Raw genomic sequence first — 21,528 nt, 5'->3', positions numbered from 1 at the left:
ACTACTGGGAAGGTGACATCATAGATATAGTTTGACGTCAGTAATGACATCACGCCAGGGATCTGGGGCTGCGCCCACATTGGCCCAACAACCCCATCTCCACTGCAGTCCTTCAGGGCCCTCCCTTATATAGCGGCTATTAGGTCCCACCTCCGGAGCCTGATTGGTTGAGTTTAGCAGGCAGAGGGCTGCGATTGGTCCGAGGGGCTGTCTGTCAGGGGGCGTAGGCCTGCGCGGCCTGTGTGGAGCACCGGGAGGCCATTGTGGCTGGGGCAGTTTTGCGCGCTGGAGGAGGAGGCGGCCGCGGCCCGCGAGCGCCGCGCCCGGTCCCGCCGGAGCCCGACCGAGGGAGGAGACGGTGAGGGAGGCCGCGGTGAGGGGGACGCTGCGGGCGGCGGGGCCGGGGCTGGAGCAGGGCAAGCTCCTAGCCGCGGGGCCGGCCCCGGGGCGACCGGAGTCCCCCGCTTACTCCCGCGGGCCCCGCCCGCCGGGGCGCGGGCAGAGCCGCGGTTCCGTGCGTGCCGCTGCCCCGGCCGAGTGGGAAGGAAGCGGGAGGGCGAGGCGGCGGGGCTGGGGCCGGGTTCCTTCCTCCTGCGGGGCTGCCCTGGCCGAGCCCCCCGCCTTTCCCCGTGCCGCAGTGCCGCCACTGGCCCCGGCCCGCTCCGCGCCCGCCGGGACCCGCCTGTTCTCCGCCTTCTCCCCTCTTGCTTCGTGTCCAGCCCGGGGCGGGATCGCCCCCTGCCCCGCGCCCGCTGGCGAGGGCAGCGCGTCCCCGAGTGGTCGGGGGCCGTGGTGCCGCCCCGCCGGTGCCCCCCCCGTGCACCGAGGTAGCGAAGGGAGCGCGGCCGAGCCGAGGGAAGGGGCAGGCCCGTGGTGTGCGCGCCCCTCTCGGCGCAGCGGGAGCGACCCGGAGCTTTCGTGAGCCCAGGCAGTTGCTCAGCAGAAGTTTCAGAAGAGATGTAAGCAGCGCTCCTGCCCGGTTGTACGGCTGTTGCATAATTTTACAACACAGTAACTTGGTACAGCACATGCATGTGTAAACTTTTTCCCTTTTCCCCACCAATTTGCCCTCGCAGGGGCGCAGAGGTGCATCCAGTGTTTGCCTGCGGTGTGTGTTTAACAGCTGGATGATGCTGTAGCAGGTAGCTGGTAAAATCTTTGGTAAGGAATAAGTCTGGGTTGCTTCAAGAAAAAAGGGGGACTTTTCAAAGAGCTAAGCATATACAGAGTGCCTCTAAACTCCGCTGTGACAGATTGGCATTACTCAGCTGTTGCTTTCCTACACTTTCCCTCTGTAACAGGCTGTTCAAGGGTTGTGAGTGAAGGGGTGGGAGGTAACTCGCTGTCATTTTGTAGTTGGACTCATACCTGTTGATATATATTGCAGTAAAGATTAAAAAACAACCCCAACGCTATTAGATAATAGTCCTTAAAAGGGCACGTCTGAATTTGAAGTTCATTTGCAAGGGTGAATAAGAGAATTGGGGGGAAGATCTTAATGGAATTTTCATATCTTTTCATAAATATGTATTTATGTTCATGGCCTATTCATTCTGTCAGCAGTAGAATTTTTATCTTGCAGCTTAAAAGTCAAGCTAGGTTTCTTGATGTTCTTATGCTTCATTGTCAGTAATAACATTGCTGTGACTAAAACAACTCTGAGAATGTGTTCCCTACTGCTGCAGCCTGTTTGTTTATAAGCTTTTTGACTTGAAGATATCCAGAGGACAGATTTTATTAATAATAAGTTGCCACTTTAATAAATGCCTTTTAGGGAAGCGACTGTTCAAATACAGGATATGTGTTATAGTGCAGTTGCTTTCAACTTCTTAAAATTTCTTAGTGGAGTTCCATCTAACAACTCATAAGCCTACTGATGATAGGTTTGGTGTGTTAGTTATTTTTCTAGGTATCTTTCATGAATGACAGGCTGAAAACCACTCCTGTAGGTTCCTGCATGTGATGTGCTCAGTCAGCTTTGTTATATTAAAATTGTATTAAAATAACACCTCACGACATTCAATTTCTATGCATCTTGTGCATGCTCTAAAACAGAAAAACATCTTGAAACGTTGGGATGCAGTAATGCGCTATTATCAATGAGTAGGAGTGTGGTTGCTGACCATCCTTCTACATTTGCTGCTGGTCCTGCTTGCTGCAGCTAGGAAGCCATAAATAAAACTTAAATTTCAGAAATTGAAATAATCCATACTTCTAAAACTTCCTCTAGAGGAGAAGTATGGAGTATGTTAGAGTGATGAATCAGATTACTTCAGGTAGGAGAGTAACAGCTCAGGATTAAGAAACTTATTTGCCAGGTATACTTTTCCTTTAAGCAGTGGGAAATCTGTTGTTATTTGAGGGATCTTGCCCCCAAAACAGGTTGTCTGTTTGAAGTCTGTGAGCAGCGACCATCCCATAGCACCGAACTGTACATTCATGTGTATGTAATAACGTATGTCCTGATGCATTCAAGCAGCTTGCAGCCCAAGTGAAAATTAGGACTCAACTTATGGAGAGGATGGGTACATAGCACAGAGAATCGCAGAGGATGTCAGAATACATTCTCTGTGTTGTGGTGCCTCATTCTCTCCTTAGGTCTTGTCTAAAGAGCTTATCCTGATCTCTAAATAATTTTTAAAAGATGGCTTTATGCAGACAAGGTTCCTTAAAGGAAGGGTTTCTCTGGTTCAGGATAACTTCGTTTCCCCCTACTTCTTTATCTCTGTTATAAAAGAAGTGTTTCATTAACCCACGAAGAGGTACAGCATAGTTCTAGTGTAACTAACAGGTCTTTAAGTTGATATCCAGCCTACACAAATTCTATACTTTTTTGGTTTTGTTCTCTAAATCCTTTTCAGAGATAGGATCTTGACCTTCCAGCCATACCGTTCTTCATTTTCGTATGTTTTCCCCTTGCAGATCCTTTCTCTTCTGGTTGGTTGGTTGGTTTGTTTGTTTTCTTAAGCTTCTAAGAGGAAATAGCAAGTAAACTTACTGCCTAAATTGCTGCTGGAGATGACGAAGTTGAATATCTACTTTTTAAAATGCCGATTAGATTTTAAGAAACTAGAAGGTAAAAGCTACTCCAGACATTTCTTGAGAATCCCTTGAGACTAACCATTAGCAGTTCAGTTTAAACCTGGTCTTTATTAGGATTTGTAGGTCTTCCACCTCTTTTATTTGCAGATTTGTTGGAGTTCATCTGCTGGTGTAAGCCATGGAAAAGATGCTGCTCCCTTCTACATGCGCCTAGGAAGGGAGAGGTCCAAATTCTAATTCTTGAAGCAACCAAAAGCTATTCATGTGGCTGTGTGCCCCTAGGATGGGCTTCTGGGTTGCTTTTGAGGCTTTTCTCTTTTGCATTGGCTCGCCAACGTTTTGTAGGCCAGTGAAGAGAGACGCTAGCTGCTCTTTCCTTAGCTAAACCAGGCGCTGTGCAGGCCGGTGGTTGGGACAGCTGCTCTGGGGGAAGGTGATCTGCTTTCATTTCCTGTTTCAAGGAACACTTGGCTGTGCGATTTACTTTGGGCTGTAATGACACTGTCTGTCATAGTGAATGTGAAATTAGAAATGGGAGAATTTGTTAGAGACCTCTTCAGTAATTACCGAGGTACATTTCTTACAAGGTTTGAAGAGGGATGGAGGCCCAGGAAAACTGGAGGTCTGTACTCTCATTACTGTGGCACTTCAGAGCTAAAGAGGTTTAGTCCATTACCTTGCTCTCCAATGTTTTTACCTACCTCTAATTCATTCTTGACAGATGAATATAACTTATTCTCTGTTATGGAGTGGAAGTCTCTCAAACTGTAGTACAAAACTCTAATTCTGGTAGGACTGTAACTATGCCAACTGACCACATAGGATGTTACTGTGTGTTTAAAATGGGAGGGAGGCAATAGGTATGGATCTGACAAGGGTTGCCTGGCAAAGGTAAGGAGGCAGAGCCCTGCTTGAAATTTCCTACTGGACTAAGTTGAAAGGGATGTTGGAGGAACTGCCATGGGAATTTTGGGGGCAGTTGTTTTGTTTCAAGCCTGTTTTGCAGTTGTAATCAAGTCATTTATTAAAACCTTGTTTCCTTCTATGTTTGTGGACTTGGTGGGTTTCTGCTGTTGCTTTTATCTGTGTTATCAGTGTTTGAAACACATTTATTTTTTTTTTCCCCTGTAATACAGACATTACTACAGTCCTAGCACATAGTAGTAATTCTAAGTTAGGGAGTAGCCTTCCGGGAGTAGAGAGTTATTGGATTTGGGTGGTTTTGTTTGCTTTTACAGTTGTTTACTTAGCTGCTTTTTGTTTTAGCACTTGGAATACAAACATGAAGTTACTTAAAGCTGTGAAGGCTGTAATTATTTGCTGTTTGTCTGCAAGTATTTTTCATTAGCAGTGGTAGTACACGAAGTTGAAAGGATGCTTATTTAATGGTGTGCTATTGAAAAATTCATATGTATTAAAATATGTATATTTTCCATCTTGCCTGCCTGAAATTAGTGAGAGATTAAACATTTGTTTTCTTTCTTTTTCTTTAAGATCTTGAAAACTTTACTGGGTCCTTGGGAGAGAAAACTACATGACACTACACCATGAGTGACAGTAAATGTGATAGCCAATTTTACAGTGTTCAAGTTGCAGATTCAACATTCACTGTACTAAAACGTTACCAGCAATTGAAGCCCATAGGATCAGGGGCACAGGGCATTGTTTGGTGAGTAATAAATACTTTATTCAAATATAAAAACTGTAACTATAAAACAAAAATGGAATGTATTCCTGATAGAAATGCCAGAATGTAAAATACTGAGGATAATTTCTGTCTCTTGCTACAGGTTTATGGACTAAATAAATTCTAAAACACCTGCTTGCTGTAGTTCATGTATAAACCTATTTTTGTTTTGTTTTTAGGGGACAATAAATGTTTGCATAACTGCATATATTAAAATGGTCAACAAATTTCCTTCTCATTAACCACTTTATTTCTGTTTCTAGTTCTCACATTCCCCATGTAGTTATGATATTGCAGTGTAAGGTATGACAATGAGAGATGCTGGGTTTTACTCGTTTCTTCATCATGGCCCCCTTTCTTCCCCCCCTTTTATTCCCGATCACTCCTGTCCATTTCTAGGAGCCATCAATGCAGTGCCTTGCCATTAACTGGCAGGATGAGGCAAATCAGTGTCATTGTCACTCCATGGATTAACCAGAAAGGGATGCTGTGTGAGGGGTTGGGCTGGCCGGCTTTTCCTTGGTGTGTCACCTCAGCTATGTGACCAGCCTCCACTGGCCCAGGACGGGAGAGTCAGTAGTCTGATCCTCATCCTTAGTCTCTTGTATGGCACCACACCTCTGGGCCAGCTAAAGGTAAACATTTTCAAATGTTTTTTAGACTGCAGCAATCCATTCTACACGACTTAGTGCCAGCCCATATTTTGTTGGGCAAAACTTACTTGGTAACAGCAGAAATGTTTATTGATGCAATAATTGAGCAAGCAGCCTCCCAGTACCTAAAGGGGCCAACAAGTAAGCTGAAGAGGGACTTTTTACAAGGGCAGGTAGTGATAGGACAAGGGGGAATGGCTTTAAACTGAGAGAGGGTAGATTTAGATTAGATATTAGGAAGAAATTCTTCCCTCTGAGGGTGGTAAGGTGCTGGAACACATTGCGCAGAGAGGCTGTGGCTGCCCCATCCCTGGCAGTGTTCAAGGCCAGGGTGGATGGGGCTTTGAGCAACCTCATCTAGTGAAGGATGTCCCTGCCCATGGCAGGGAGCTAAATGATCTTTACAGTCCTTTACAGCTCAAACCATTCTATATGCTCAGGAATTCTCTAATATTAGACTTGATCACAACACATGGTGGGTTGTTCATGCATTAAATCCAGGCTGTGGTTTCTCTCCATCTATAAATTCTGCAGAATAAGTGTGATGACTCATGTCTTGTGAGCAACTCCTCATACAGCACCTGCCCATGTCTTTTTGTCCTTCACATAACTGTAATAAGCTATATGTGTAGGAATAGAGTGCATTTTTGTGAGAACATGCCTTTATTCTTAAATTATTTAGATACCCCTGTTGTTCTGCTAATAGGTGAAAATAAGCCAAATAAGAACACCATATTTCATTCTTTAGTGGATTGAATGGTGAGGTGATAGGCATACTAGATCTTGGTTATTAGTGTTTGGGTAAGATTTAGTGTAGTGCTAACGTTTTCCAGCTATAAATATTCTTAAAGTTATGCTTGTTTTAGATGGCGTGCAGGAATTTAGGGTGGCTATAAGCATTCCTCCTTTAATTAGAAATAGTGTGTTTCTGAACTATATGACTTAAACCAGGTGTCTGCTTCAAAATGAAGTTCAGGTAGTGTTGAAGTCAGTGTTTTGGGAGGAAGATTTAATTTATTGACTTGTTTTGAGAATACGTGATTTATGAAACAGCAGAGTGAAACACTGTGTAAACTCTCATCTTCATGTGAAATATCTGAACACTATGTCCAAGTTGAAGAAGGTGCAAACTGCTAATTTCCTGAAGTTCCTTATAGTACACAAAGGAAAGACACAAAATACTAGGATGTAAAGTGTGGAAAACTCAGTGAAAGATAAGTGCTATCCTGTCATGTTTGGTTGGAAAAACTGTCAAGTCATTAATGTGATACACAGATATGATGCTATTTTTTTAATCGTCCAATGTTTAACATAAATATGAGGAAAAGTATTTCTGGAGTTTTCTGTGTGGGTTTTGTTTTTTAGTGAGCATTTTTAATCCCATCTGTCAGTTCAGCTAAGAGAGGTCTGAATTTTGCCTTTTTTTTTTTCTCAAAATATTAATGAGAAACTCTATTGGTGTTGCTTCTGCTTAGTTTTTTCATTGATATAAAGACGTAGGAAAATAAGTAGTTTTAGAAATACGTACTTAGGAAAAGCAAGGATTGAAAGCTCTACGAAGATGAAAAAGTAACTCGGTTGTTATGTAGAGGGTATTTCTAGCTCACGCTGCAAACAGGCTAGGAGAGAAATTGGATATACCTTTTGTATTTTATATGCAAAGTACACTTTTACATATGATTTTCTGTACTTCTTTGTTCCTAAGTATTAATACATTTGAAGCCTATTTTGGACTGAATGATCACATGAAATTATTCTTCAAATAATTTGTCTTCAACTTCCTGACATATTTTTTCCTTTCTTGGCCTCGATTTCCTGATTTTTTTTTCTATTGAATCTGATGTTTCTACCCCAGAAAATTTCTTTTGTCCTGCATTGTAGCAAACCTGTGATTTAAGTAGCACAGCTTTGTGTTGATAACTTTACTTACAGTTGCAGTTGAAGAAACATAAGTTTCTTGTTACTATTTGGAAAACTATCACAAGTGCAGTGAAGACCCTATTGCAATTTGCTGTGATGAAATTGGAATTGCTGTTGTATGGTGGGATAGACATTGAGATTCTTCCATGATATCAAATGCTGAAATAATTTGCAGACATTCTGGTAGCAGCCAAGGTGATAATTGGGTAGACTCTGGCAGATCATCTTTATTTAAATCTGTGCCTGAAACAGTTGCCATTATGAAAACTCTTTTGAATTCATATGAGCACGGGTGGGGAAAGACATTTAATGCCAGTTATATCTATGATTTTTTTGTTGTTGTTGTGTGTGTAAAATTACATGTGGTCTTGGCGGCAATAGAGTTAACTTCTGTCTTTTTTCCTTGGTAAATGAAATAAATGCATGCTCATGCAATTTTTTACCAATTTTTTATTTTCCTTCTACTAGTTTGTTTGTAATTCTTCCCCTTGGCTTGTGTAGGTAGCAGATAGCTTCATTTTTCCTTTTTTCTTTGGTTTTTTTTTGAGCTTCAATGTCAATCTCTCCCATGTAGATAAGCAAAATGAGAGGTTCAGGGTGAGTTCTTCATATGTGCTCAGGCTGAGGCTTGACATACCCCTGATTTGACAAATCACAAGGGACACTTCCACTAAAACTGCTCCTTTGTCCACCGCGGACCTGTGATTGACTTGAACAGCTAATTCATGCAGGCCCTGTTGGTTATTGATTTTATACCAGTTCCCAGATGTAGTTAGTCATTAACATATGCAAAACTTGTGATTTACATATGTCTTCTAGGGGAAGTGAATACTGAAACATCAGTGCTTTCATATTTGGGAGGAAAATTTTCTGGCCAGTTGGTCTCACGGGTGAAACCTGGTATTGCTTTTCCCAGTAGGGAAAGCAGTGACTTGATGCTGATAAACTTCATATAATTTGAGTATTGTTGTTATCACAGGGGAGCTGTACTGTTTGTAAGAGTACTATAATTTGATGATCCTTTTAAGCCTGGTATTGTACATGTCTTGATGAGATAGGAAAGGAGCTCATAAAGAGCTTAAATATGCTTGGAAAATATATGTGAATAAGAATTCTTTCCTACCCTATGAAAGTAACATTAAATGGAAATAGAGTAATGTGGGAATTCTTATTTAAAACCTAGAACTATTTAAAGATTGGAACTCTTCAGCACTTTGTGGTATGAATTCACATATATTTTGCCAAAGAGTCTGTGAGTTACTAATGCAGAATATTCCCCCTTCAGTCTTGTTCTACATATACATATAATTTAGCTTTAGATTCTTACAGCTATTAAAGCAAGTTTACACCCTGACCTTAAACTGCAGAGGTAAAATTAATGGTCGTGTTCACTATTTTAAACTCTTGTATTGTTGCCTGCCATCTGAGTTTTCCATATTTCTCAATGCTGTGGACTTTTTTCCCAAAACCAGTTGATGAATGTAATTTTATGCTAGACACTACAATTGTTCATAACTGTACTATCCACATACAGGAGGGTATTGATGCTGCAGAACGGATTAAGGAGATGTGGTTGTGACTCCTCTTTAGCAAAGAGAAACTTCTATTGCAAATACTAAATGGTTGTCAATCAGCAACACTATCAAAAATACTCATAAATACAGATGAGGCAACTGAAGTGCTGCTTGATTTTTAATTAGCTTAAAATATTTTTAGATCTTGCAATTTTGAATGTGAGTTTTGAGTCAGCAGATTTGGTCTTAAGACAGAAAGAAGGGCAGGAAGACATCTGACGAATGTTAGTGCCTTCTGTTTAACCTATGTGTGTCTATTAAAAGATGTGTAGATTTTAAAGGATGCTTGTTTGGTAGATGAAAATTACATGAAGGTAGTGAATAGGCTTTGTCACAAATCTTGATTTCTTTCCTCACTCCTGACTCCCTTTTGCCCCCTCCTCTCCCTCAAACAGACTTCAACTTATGTTGTTTGTCTTTGAAAACTTCTAGTGCTGCGTTTGATACAGTCCTTGGAATAAATGTTGCTGTAAAGAAGCTGAGTCGTCCTTTTCAGAATCAAACCCACGCAAAAAGGGCTTACAGAGAGCTTGTTCTTTTAAAATGCGTCAATCACAAAAATGTAAGTTTGGCTTTGTATTTCTCTCCCTCGTTACTGTAAGTTGTCAAAAAAGCTCAGCATTTGTAACCAAAGTAATGGAAAAATAGTGAGAGAAAGACTGGAAAGATTGGCTGTTGGTACTGAAGTTCTCCACAGTGTGTGGTTTAGTTCCTGGGAGAGCTGTTTGGAGTGTGAAGTGCCAAGAGGAGGAGGTTTTTGCTGTATTGTTGGTATAGGTTTACCATCAGTTTCAACTTTATTGTGCTGGCCTTGTGGTATTACATTTGCCTTTTTAAGCTGTACCGCAGCAAAGTCTGTCCGGCAGTGGGTTTGTTTGTGGTTTTGGCTCTTGTAACTGCACTGTAGTTAAATCTTCTGAGCTTAGATGAGATTGTTATTAAATACAGTGTTTAAGTGGTGGGGTCTGCAGGGGTGCAGTGCTGCCTAACAGTTTATTGGTAAACAGAAGTGGAATACTGTGGACAATACATATTTTAAAGTCTTTGAGCCTTCTAAAATAACAATCCTTATGTCAATACTTTAATGTTCAAGTACAAGAATATAAGGTTTATGTGACGGCTATGTTCTGGTACTAGCATGAACTATAGAAACAGTGCTGATCATTGGAAGTTGTACCCTCAGGTCTCAAACTTCCTGGAGTCAATCAGCCTGTTGGGATCGATTTCAAAGTAAGCTCTTGTTGAAGCCCAGAAGTAGCAGAATAAAAGCAAGTTGGTTATTAAGGATGGCAGTACAGTAATTTTAGCAGTTCTTCTGGAAACGGTACATCATAACTCAAGTTTAATGGGATGGTGTGGGGCATGCGTTGTTTGACAGCCTTGGTTGAAATTCCTTTCATGACGTGATTTAAAATAAGAGATTATTATTTATGGGCAAAAAAGGGGATAAATTCCAGACACTGGGGAACAAGATAGGAGGTGTCATATAACTTTAAAAAGAAAAAAGTGGTTTTGCCCTGTCTTAGTTCCTTTGGCATCCATGCTGCAGTTCTGAACTATTTCTGAGTTGGCAGGTTTTCAGCACATGTCACTTAAGTGAAGCCAAGTAATATTCAAATTGTATATAGTAACAGTGTGCATTTGATTTTGAATAGTAACTTCTGCGATAGTGAATTAAAGTGGAATTTTCTCCTAACGTTTATTTTTATTTTATAGATAATTAGTTTATTAAATGTATTTACACCACAGAAGTCACTAGAAGAATTTCAGGATGTGTAAGTACTAGTTTTTTGGTTTAATTTTCCTGACAAACACTGCCCTAAGCCCTGGAGCTCTATTTCCAGTATCCTGCAGACTTCACACTTGGAAAATAAAGGGTAGCTAAAAACTGAATTTAGCCTTTAATTAGTCGTTATTTCTAGATTTCTTTATGAAAGACCAAGAAAGTTGTTTCACTACATGCATAACATAGAAGTGGGAAATAAACATGTTATTTACCTTTTATTCATTTGTCTGCCATACTTTGCTGATTGCATATGTATCTGTTTTGTGTGCATTGTCCTTTAGCTAAATGGGTCACCGTGGGATAATAGCTCAGTCTGGATAACCTGGTGTCATTTTTTTGCCATGCCGGTCACATCAGCACAACAGTATTTTTGGCCTCAATTAAGAACTGAAGATACTTCTTTTTGATGCAAGCGATGTCAGTTGGTCTAGAAAGGATTCATGGCAGTTTAATTGGTGGGGTATTCATAGATTCCAGTGAATGCGCTGTTGTGTTTTGTGAATGGGCTTCTTGGGTAAACAGGGGAGTGCGTGTGCATCTCAAGTGGATAAGCAGATGATATTTCAACTTGAAAATTAATTATATCGTCATAGTTCTTTCTGTGTTTCTCTCAATTTTCTTGGTTTAAAACAAAGAATAAAACACAGTAAAAGGAAGCATCAGGTTTTGATACATTGCAATATCTGCAATTTCTGCATCAGCTTCAGTCAGTCTTAGTTTTTCATGCTGCGTAAACTCAGAATTATTCTTCTGTATTACTGTGTATAAAACTAGAGGAATTCTAATCTCCTGTGATGGACTACTGAGCACTTGATTTTTAATAGTGAGGCTATTTGAACAGATAATTCAATTTTGAAGCTGGTCATACGTGGTTCTTTTTAATCATAAGCTTTTTAACTCGTATGTTAGCAAGGTAGTTGACTTTTATTAAACATCTTTCATGCTAAGCTTAAACCTGATATGAAGAGTAAGACTCGAGTTTTCTTAATGCTTTCTTTCTTGTGCTATAGATATTTGGTTATGGAGCTGATGGATGCAAATTTGTGCCAGGTTATTCATATGGAATTGGATCATGAAAGAATGTCTTATCTTCTTTACCAAATGCTATGTGGTATCAAACATCTCCACTCAGCTGGTATCATCCACAGAGTAGGTAGTATTAGATCATTAACAATACTTCTTATGAACACAGATGTTCTCATGAAACAGGGGGGGAAGCCAAGGGGTTGCTGTTTGCTAAGTTTGTATTTCTTTCATTCATAAGATTATTATTAAATCTGAAGATCGTTTCTAATCCAAAGATAAAAACTATATTGTAAATAGATCTTAAATCAGGTTAGCTGAACTGATTAAAAAATAAAACATGAGTATTTGTGGACCTTTCAAACTACAAAACAATGAGTCTTAAAATGTAATATTTACCTCTTAAATATCTCTATCCTTGAAGATATTCAAAAACCTGGACATGGTCCTGGGCCACTGTTTTCTAGTATTCTGCTGCTGCTGCTTTTATTTATTTACTTCATGACTAGTCTGTCTGACAGTTCAGCTTCTTTTCTGTTCCTTTCCTTTTCTTCCCCTACTTCCTGGACATACTTGTCTTAAATGTCTGTCTGTGTTTTTACCTGGTGGCTAAAACCTCTATCCAGTTATAGTTTAATGTGCTTTTTTCTTTTATGTGCAATCCATAAACATGATTGAGAAGCTGTATAAATTACAGCAGATCTACTTCCTACAGATCTTTGCTGAAAAAAAATCTACTGTTAAAATCCTGTGGTATGAGCAAAGAAGTTTATATATAGTTGGCTTAAGTCTGTATCCAGGTAGTCTTGGTACTGGGCTTTCCTAAAATTATGGGGTAAGGTGTGTAAGAGGCTGAAGCAGGGAGGACTGGAACTCCAGCTGAATTCCACCTGACATGATGGTGATTTGAAGCTAAAAGGAAGACAAAATTTGCTGAGAAATTTGAGCTCAAAAGAGCTAACAGAGTAACCAACAGAGCTGATACTGGTTGAACAATAAAATGGGCAATGAGAGGAACTGCACAGTGAATAGCTAACCAGAGGCGTGAAGTTATTTGAATAGAGAAGCTGAAGTGGTGAGCATTAGGTTGGGTTAGTTTAGAACCAAAACAAAATGACCTTTCTGCAGTGGAAACTCTTGATTGAGAGATTTGGTTTTGAAAAGAAACCAGGCCAGGAAAGGAACAGAGCTGGGATAGTTCAGAAGGAGTGGAATAGTAGGAATTACATGTAGAAATTACTCAGACTCTGTGAGTGGAGTCAATTCAGTAGTGTTCTGCAGAACATTTGTTGCCTTCCTGAAATGTGCAGACCCTCGTGAACTATTTGCATGTCCCCATCTGCTTCAAGAAAAGGAAGTTCTGTACCCGAGAACGTGGTTTGTTTTCTCTGTGTGTTCCTTCAGGTGCAGTAATGACTGTTCCCATTAAGTGTATCTCCTAAAGTACTATATTTTTTCCTCACTCATGGGTTACTTAGTGTTTGCACTATCTGCTAATTCTGTGAAATTTGCTGATCACTGTAATGCACGTGGCTTATCTTTTACTAACAAATGCGATTTATTAATGCTTTGTGTGTTGGGATACTCCTTTTGCTACACATACTTGCCTAATTGATGATGATGTCTTTAGGATCTGTGCCCTAATAATGACAGTATTTGAAACATAGTCTCCTTTACCATGCAACTATTCATACACAAAATACGTCCACTTAACGTGTTAAAGGAAGCAAATATATGTACACATGGTGCATATATATAGACCACTGTGTAACTGACTATCCTACTAGAGCACAACTAGGTAAAATAGACTCTGCAGACAACTTTGATTCTGGATTTCCCTGATTTTTTTGAGTACTTAGCTGTGCAGCATTCAACTTGTCTCTAGTCTGTGTATAAATGAGCAGATAAAACAGGAATGCACAGTTGTTAATGAAGTGAATTGGTGGCATGTATTGACTGGGGGGAGTGTTAGTGTATTATTTGATAATGTATGTTGATTCTTCCCTAACTGAAGTAATTTCTTGTTAGGATTTGAAACCCAGCAACATAGTAGTAAAATCAGATTGTACGCTCAAAATCCTTGATTTTGGACTGGCAAGAACAGCATGTACTAACTTTATGATGACTCCATATGTAGTAACACGGTATTACAGAGCACCAGAGGTTATCCTTGGAATGGGATATAAAGAGAACGGTAAGTTGCTGCAATAATGCTTTAAATCCTTTGTCTGAAGTGTACCTGTACCTGTCTCAGAACATAACAGCCTTGAAAGGAGGAGGGAAGGCTGGTTTCCTCCTGCCATGTCTGCTGTTAAAGTATGTTAATCACAGTAGTGGAAATAACAAAAATTGGTGAATATAATAGTTTTCTGCTCTGTGTACATTTTACTCCCTCTCCCCTTCTACTGATAAATCTTTTCCTGTGTTGTCCTGTTGTCTTGTTGACTTCTATGCCAGTACATCTTCTTGCTTTATCACATGGGCTTGGGGATATCATGCTTTTTTTATACATGTCACTTTGGCTGTGTAAAACGAGGGACTCTCAGGACCTTGCTGGGCTACTGATAATGAAAATAAAAAACCTATAATGCACAAGGCAGCTTGCACAAGCAAGTGAGATATGGATCAGAACTTTAGTAGAGGCTGTTCTGGATGGTACAAAAAATAATCTGCAGGACTGTAGGAATACAGTGTGAGCTTACAAATAAAGAACTGTGGTATTTAAAACCATCTTTAATCTTTTGTCCTTGTTGCACCTAACATATGATAGTGGATATCTGGTCTGTTGGGTGCATTATGGCAGAAATGGTCCTCCATAAAGTCCTGTTCCCAGGAAGAGATTGTATCCTTCTTCATGGTTGTTTCAGTAAACACTGATTATATTTTCCAAGATGCTAATAGCAAAACTTAGCAACAGTCAGTTGGTGTTGATATGATTGAAAATTCATGTTAGCAGTTTGGTTTTCCACATTGTTGTGTTTTATCGTAGATGCTAGATGTTTTTGTTTGTTTTCCTCACTTTTGTTCATGATACTTCATAATTTGATCATTTCATTTTTACTTTCAGTTGATATCTGGTCAGTTGGGTGCATCATGGGAGAATTGGTGAAAGGTTGTGTGATATTCCAAGGCACTGATCGTATCCTTCCCTAGTCATCCCTGAATCCCCTTCCACTTCCAACAGAAACACAATTATTTTGATCTGTATAAGTATAAAAGCAGAAACAATATTTTCAATAATATGTTTTAATAGATCTACTGTACTATTTGAAATTAGTGTCATTAACCAAATTGTAGAGCTTTCCATTTTATTTTCCTAGTAGACTATATTTAATGTAATTTGTACTGGTTGAATCCGTGGAATTCATATTAAGAGCTTCAGCTTTTGTAGCTTAAGAAAGGATACTGTTAGGTTTAAAAAATAGATAGCAGTACGTATATTTTCTTCTTTGTAGATAAATTTTGTAAGCAAAAGCCTACAAAGTTACTTTTTACTATGCATGGATTTTGCTATTTGTTTGAACAGTAGACTCATTTTTTTATTGTACAAGTCTTTGAGTTTCAGTCAGATTTTTCTCTTGCTTATTAGCACTTGCTGGGCAAGGGTGTCCTAATTGCAATCACACTGCATGGGAAATCTTTTATTACTCTTACTTCATATAAAAAGAAAACCTTTTTCTTTTAAAAGTTTTTTCATTCTCTGAAAATTTTATTTTGGACTTACTTTTTCTATAAGATTGTTATTCCTCCGTTTCTCCCTCCAGTATTTTTGACCCAGATCTGTCTCCATAAAATTCTGCTTTCTTGTACAATAGTAATTGTAGGAAATTTTACTGTATTAAAAACAAACCCCTCATATCTATGTTTTCATGCCTTAGAGATTGGAAATCTCAAACAAGTCTATACACTGTATTAAGTGAACAGAAGTGATCATTTACTAAAGTAAATATTCTTTGAAGGTTTTGGTGTATTTCAAAATCTTTCCCTAGAAACAACATTTCAAATGTTTGACTCATTATCAAATTCCAATTATAAAAATCGGAGGAAAACCAATTTCATCTCTTATAAATAATATGTTGCAAAGTAGTAGTGTTGTAGGACTAGATGTTCAAAATTGATGAGCAAATAGAATCCAGATGATGTAATTAAAGCACAGTTGCCTGTTATGGCTGTAGGTCATGAGAAGCTACAGCTACTTGTGGTCCAAGGTTTTGAAGGAAGTATAATTTTGCTCATCAGCAAGGAAAAGTTGAGTCCACCACTAAAAATATCAAGTACGTGTTCATAGGTACTGATGTATCTTATAGAGGAGGACTTTCAATTTTAATGCTAAATTTCATGACACTAATCTTCAGCAGTTGATCACGCATTATTTAGTAGTACAAATGATTAATTGTTAAATAAGTCTTTTTTGTTTTCCACCTTTCTTCCTTTCTATACTTATTGTTTTACCTTTTGAAGCCTTCAGACCAACCTAACACAATTCTTCATGGATGTTATGTGTCTTTCACCTGCATGTTAGCATGGGCTATTTTGATTTATTCATGAATAAAATGAAGGAAATTTTGTCCATACTTGTTGACTATGCAAGTTAATGTCTGTGGTTCTCTGGAGGTCACTGAAGTTCCACCAGTCTATGTTTCAAGGAGTTTCCTCCCCTGGTATCTTATCGAAGTGCATAGCTGTGCTTTACTTCTTGTAAGACTTTCAGTTCTCTTTAATGTGAAATACTGATAACTGTGTTGTTGAAACTTCTCCTGAGTGATAACTGCTTCAGTCAGATTGTCATTTTCTTTTACCTTCAGCTGCAGGGTTGTTTTGACAGTGTGGTTTATGGGCAATGTTGGTGTGAATAGCCTTGAAGCTTTGCTTTTTTTGTGTGTGTGTATTTGTTTTTTAAACTTAATTTGAAAACTGACTTAGTATTTGGGGATTTACAGCAGGGAACCAAGTTCAGCATGTATTTTCCCATATGGTCAACAGGATTGTCAGGATACTTAGACCAGTGCTCTGGATTGAATGAGATGCTCTGCATAGCTAGGGCAGTGGATGCACTGGAGCTGCTCCTGACTGGTGCTGTGAGGGCCTCAGTTACTGGCAGTTGCTGTTGCACTAGAAATGAGAAATATAGAAAAACAAGGCAACGTAGTTACTGAGGATGAAATAGTGGAAAGCCTAGCAGCACCAGAGTGGTTTTAATGCTCTTTCTGCCCAGGTGGTGTAGGAAACTAGTTGCCTGACTCATGCAAAAAGCATGAGGGGGTATTCATGCTTTCTTGGGGAAAATCATGTTTTATTGTGATTGTAATAAGGACTCTGTTTTCAACTTCTTTTCTTCCAGAGTCCCCAAAAGTAGGCAGATACACTTGGCATGGGCTAAAATTCTTTTCACTTTTGACCCTGAGGTTACTAGAATAGGGAAGGTAGTTTGTCTTCAGGTTGCAAGGTTATTCACATAGCATGTGCTGCGTGCTTTACGTTGAAATTAAGGTTTCCTCCCATTTGAGTTTCTGTTAAAATGCTTAACTTATTTCAAGTCCAGTCCGATACTGATGATTTTTTTTATATCAGCTTTCAGTATCTGAAAAACACTTTAAACAATCCAACGGAGACATTTTTTTTTCCAGTTTTTATTACTGAAGGGGGATAGGTCATTAAGTTTTCCTGCCCTCCCTCCAGTGCCCTGAGACTACAGTCGGCTGGACTCAATTTGACTGACTAACCAGACTGCTGTTACTCAAAGAAAAAGCATCTTCTTGAATCTAGATTGGTGGAGATCTCACAGAAACCATTTTTCCAGCTAGGAGCAAAATTTCCTGTTGTATGTTAAAATTTCCTTTGTGTGTGCTTTGTTTTAGCATGAGAGTTAACAGTATTGACTTCTTAATTTTGATTTGAATACAGTTTTTCCATTGGAATGTATTCAATAAGCAAATTTTCAATCTTCGTATCGGAAGTCTAAAGTCTTAGCATGAAGCACTGAGTATATGTATATTTCTAGTTGAATTCTTGGCACACTAACTGTGAAATAAAAGCGCTTCAGTGTTTTTATAATACATCTTAATTCAAAGTGCAGCAAACTTACTGTTTTGTTACAAAATCTGTCTATGAGAATGGATAGGTTGAAGTGATAGATTAAGAATTTATCCAGGACATTTTTGCAAGGTCCGTGGTTAGACTCTGCTGGAATTGCACATTCTTTTTATCAGGAAAAAAATGTAAATCTGAGTAAACTCAAGTATCAGGAATATTAACTGCAGTGTCTTCCAAGTGTGATAAATGAGCTTTGTTACTTCAACGAGGCTCTTTCAGAGCAGACTCTGGTATCTCTATAATCATGTCACCATGTCTAGGGGAAGTGCCTTCACCTGAAAGAGGGAGAAGGGCAGTCCAGAAGAAACATGAAGCACAATTTCAACTTGCAACTTGTAAATGCCATTTCTATAAAATACTTAAATTCTGAATTTAAGAACAGAGTAGTCTTTTTGAGTATTACCACAGTTGATACACTTAAAAGAACCTGCTAAAAACCTCCAGGAATCTGGATTTACCGTTCAGAACTCCTTTGAACCTTTTCTAAAGTTGAAAATTAACCAAACAACAAAACTCCCAAGCATCCAGCCAAACCCCCAAAACTGCTACTACCCAAAGCCTGATTTCCTTAGAAGACAAGCACAAAATTCCTTCCTTTGAATGGGATGTATTTGTTTGCTTTAGGGTCTTTTTCATGTATTTTTCCATACTTTCAGGAATCTTCACTGATGATATGTTGTACTTCAGAAGATTCAAAGCAGCCTTTCTTTCCTGTCCTTACAGTTTTGCTATGGGTACAGTTGCCAAGTAAAGCTGATTTTGGACTCAAAGAAAGTATTGCTTTCAATACTAGCCAATAGATAATAATTAGGAAAAGCTACTTGGGCATAATGCATTGTGCAGCACTTCTGGCCTGTCCTTAAGATTATGAAATCTGAATCTTACTTTTCTTATGTCAGTCTAGCTTTTTGCATGGCAGCTCGGAATACTGTTGATGCTAGAATGAAGTTCATATCTGTGTCCTTTGTTCAAGTTTCCATTAACTTTTCAGATTTCTGTAAGTGATATTTTTGTATAGTGCAGACTTCAAATTCTTCAGCTGATTTTCCTAAAGATATGGTGCAGATATTGATCAATGGAATAAAGTTATTGAACAATTAGGAACACCATCAGCAGACTTTATGAAGAAACTACAGCCTACAGTGAGGAATTATGTAGAAAACAGGCCAAAATATCCCGGTATTAAATTTGAAGAGCTCTTCCCAGATTGGATATTTCCATCAGAATCTGATCGTGATAAGTTAAAAAGTAAGGCGAGTTTTTTTTGTATCTCTTTCATTTTAATATGTTAATTTAAAATCTCTGCAGTACACTTAATAACCAACCAAAACTGATACAAAATGTTTATTGCAATAGGTGTCAAGATTAGAAGCTGCATACGCTCTGTTCTTTATGACATGTCCTGGAATATTAGTAGTAGTCGTTAAATACAGAACTATTTCCCTGTCCCCAGTATTCTGTTTAATTCTCTTAATTCTAATCTGTTGAAAAATGTCTGTTGCCTAAACGTTCTCTGTTATGGAGATTTGTAATTATTTGTAATTATCTTTTTCTAGTTGATGTGTATATGTAACTCATTTTGGCTATACTTTGACTTTTAGATAATTATTAATACAATGAAAAAACCCACCTTCTTATAGTCTCTAGATGGTCAAATATTTTTTTATGCATAAAACAACTTTTTATAGCTGATTTTATTATTGCAGTTGTCATTCAAACAGCAAAGAAACATCAGTGAAGTGCCACTGCAACAATGGGTAGCCAGTTATCCTGCAGTAACACCTCTAAAAGAAAACCTAATTTGATATAGAAATCTGATTTGGTACAGAAATTAGATCATTTCTGTACCAAGATATTTTTAATAAGCTTTAAAAAAATACATTTAGTGTGTTTTATGTTCAGTAGTTAGGGCTGAATAAACTGTGACACATGTAACAGCAGAACTGTTCAAAACTGAGGTTGGTTGGTGTCAGCTGATGGGTTTATTTTGAATAATAGCAAAAAATACATAGGTGTATAAGAAGGTTTGGATTTGTGGGCCTGTTTTCACAGTGAAATCTGTTACATGTATGTCCTGTGTTCCTAGTATTCATTTCCTGTGTCAGATGTTAAACTCTACCTCTCTTTTACGTGTATGTTCTTTTCATTTTTACTTTCTAGCCAGCCAAGCCAGAGATTTATTATCAAAAATGCTTGTAGTAGATCCAGACAAGAGAATTTCTGTAGATGAAGCCTTACGTCATCCTTATATTACTGTCTGGTATGATCCAGCTGAAGCAGAAGCTGTAAGTTTCCATTTAAAATAACTTTTAAGATATCAGTTTAGTAACTTTAAAGTTTAGTTTTAGTCAGGAGCATGCTTTGAGCTCATTCTTTGGCTAGCAGGAGTCACACATAAAGCCTTCAGATTAACATTAGGGGCAGAATCACCTGAAGAACAGCTGCTGGAATGGAGTTGATATCATTTTGAAAGTGGTTGTTAATAGTTCCTTTTACTTTACAGAAGGAGTTGTCTATATGGTGGCAATCTAGGGCTTTTTGAAAAGAGGATTTTCTCTAAGGTCCCATAAAGCCTTACAATGAGTGTAATTTTAGCTGATGCTTTTAAACAGCCTTTCAGTGGGAAGCAGGGCGTAAAAGCAAATTCTGGACTTTTAAAATGAATGTGAGATATAGAGTCTAGACTGTCAGAGATGAAGGTAACAAAATGCTAAGAAAATTGTCATTTTTAGCTTTTTTAGTTATGATTGGTTGTGTTAACTTCATGTAGTAGATACTCTACAGATTTTTCTTCTCTTTGTAGCCTCCACCTCAAATTTATGATGCGCAATTGGAAGAAAGAGAACATGCAATTGAAGAATGGAAAGGTAAAAAGTGAACATGACAAATTACATTTATTGTAAGAACTTGTATTATTAATGCGTGGCTTGCAGTACATGTGCTCAACCAAATGCTGCGGTTTTCATCTTTATCCTTCCCATTTGTAATCTCAACGCTTCTTTTCCTCGATAGAAAATCCTGTGATTAGAAACATGCGCCTCTTCTCACTGTGCATTATTTAAGCCATATCTCTTGACAATATTTACTAATTCGTTTGTTCTAGAGGTCTTAAATAGAAGAGCTTTTTTGCCTTGTGTGGCTTTGTTTGATTTCTTTTTTTCCTCTCATTGCTTATTTATTGATCAAATAGGTTAAACTGTTGACTTTAACAAAAGAATACATGGCATTGTGGTATTGAAATCAATTCACCTCATAGTGGTAGTCAAATACATTAAGTGGTGAGGCAGTTTAAATTTTAAACAGCTACCATCACAGGCCCAAGGGCAGTAAACATCTTTGACTACTTTGAAAGCTGCTTGCTTTTGTAAAATAGCTTTATAAATCTCAGGTATTGATTCTGGTTTATATTTTCTTTAGAGCGTGTCTGCACAGGTATACTTCAGATTATTTTGGATTAATGCAAGGTGGAAAATTAAAATGTTTATTTAAATCTAATTGAATCCATTTGTAAATTATGTTACTCCAAATTAAGGAAGTCTATATGGATTTTTTAAAATCCAAATATGATTTTTTTTTCCCCTCAGTTAATATCAGTGCATCGTAGATGTACCTGAAGTTTTGGGGTGGGATGGTTGGTATTTTTAAATGGACAGCTATTTAGAAAATATGTTGATTTTGGTACATGCTTAATGTCTTTCTGTGATGCATAAAGAAAATCCATAGAATTATCTAATCATTGCTGTAGGCCTT

General features: G+C 38.4%; 1 protein-coding gene across 15 annotated transcripts in view; it reads left to right on the top strand.

Annotated features, from left to right (window-relative positions):
* Positions 1-209: 209 nt before the first annotated feature.
* MAPK9 (mitogen-activated protein kinase 9) overlaps positions 210-21,528 on the top strand; it is a 28,511-nt gene continuing 7,192 nt past the window's right edge. For 6 of the 15 annotated variants that reach the window (XM_030503980.1, XM_030503978.1, XM_030503977.1 and 3 more), the window contains exons 1-10: positions 210-358; positions 4,537-4,711; positions 9,309-9,438; positions 10,593-10,651; positions 11,673-11,811; positions 13,714-13,879; positions 14,753-14,824; positions 18,844-19,026; positions 19,939-20,063; positions 20,582-20,645. In XM_030503980.1, the coding sequence (XP_030359840.1) occupies positions 4,590-4,711; positions 9,309-9,438; positions 10,593-10,651; positions 11,673-11,811; positions 13,714-13,879; positions 14,753-14,824; positions 18,844-19,026; positions 19,939-20,063; positions 20,582-20,645 (1,060 nt within the window). In that variant the 5' untranslated portion in view covers positions 210-358; positions 4,537-4,589. Of the gene's footprint in view, positions 374-820; positions 960-3,629; positions 3,705-4,536; positions 4,712-9,308; positions 9,439-10,592; positions 10,652-11,672; positions 11,812-13,713; positions 13,880-14,455; positions 14,528-14,752; positions 14,825-18,796; positions 19,027-19,938; positions 20,064-20,581; positions 20,646-21,528 lie in introns of those variants that run through there. The other 9 variants (XM_030503976.1, XM_030503973.1, XM_030503975.1 and 6 more) reach the window with 9 other exon arrangements.

The sequence above is a fragment of the Strigops habroptila genome, chromosome 12, assembly GCF_004027225.2.
Source record: "Strigops habroptila isolate Jane chromosome 12, bStrHab1.2.pri, whole genome shotgun sequence".
Classification (NCBI taxonomy): Eukaryota; Metazoa; Chordata; class Aves; order Psittaciformes; family Psittacidae; genus Strigops; species Strigops habroptila.
This window is presented reverse-complemented; position numbering and strand designations above follow the sequence as displayed.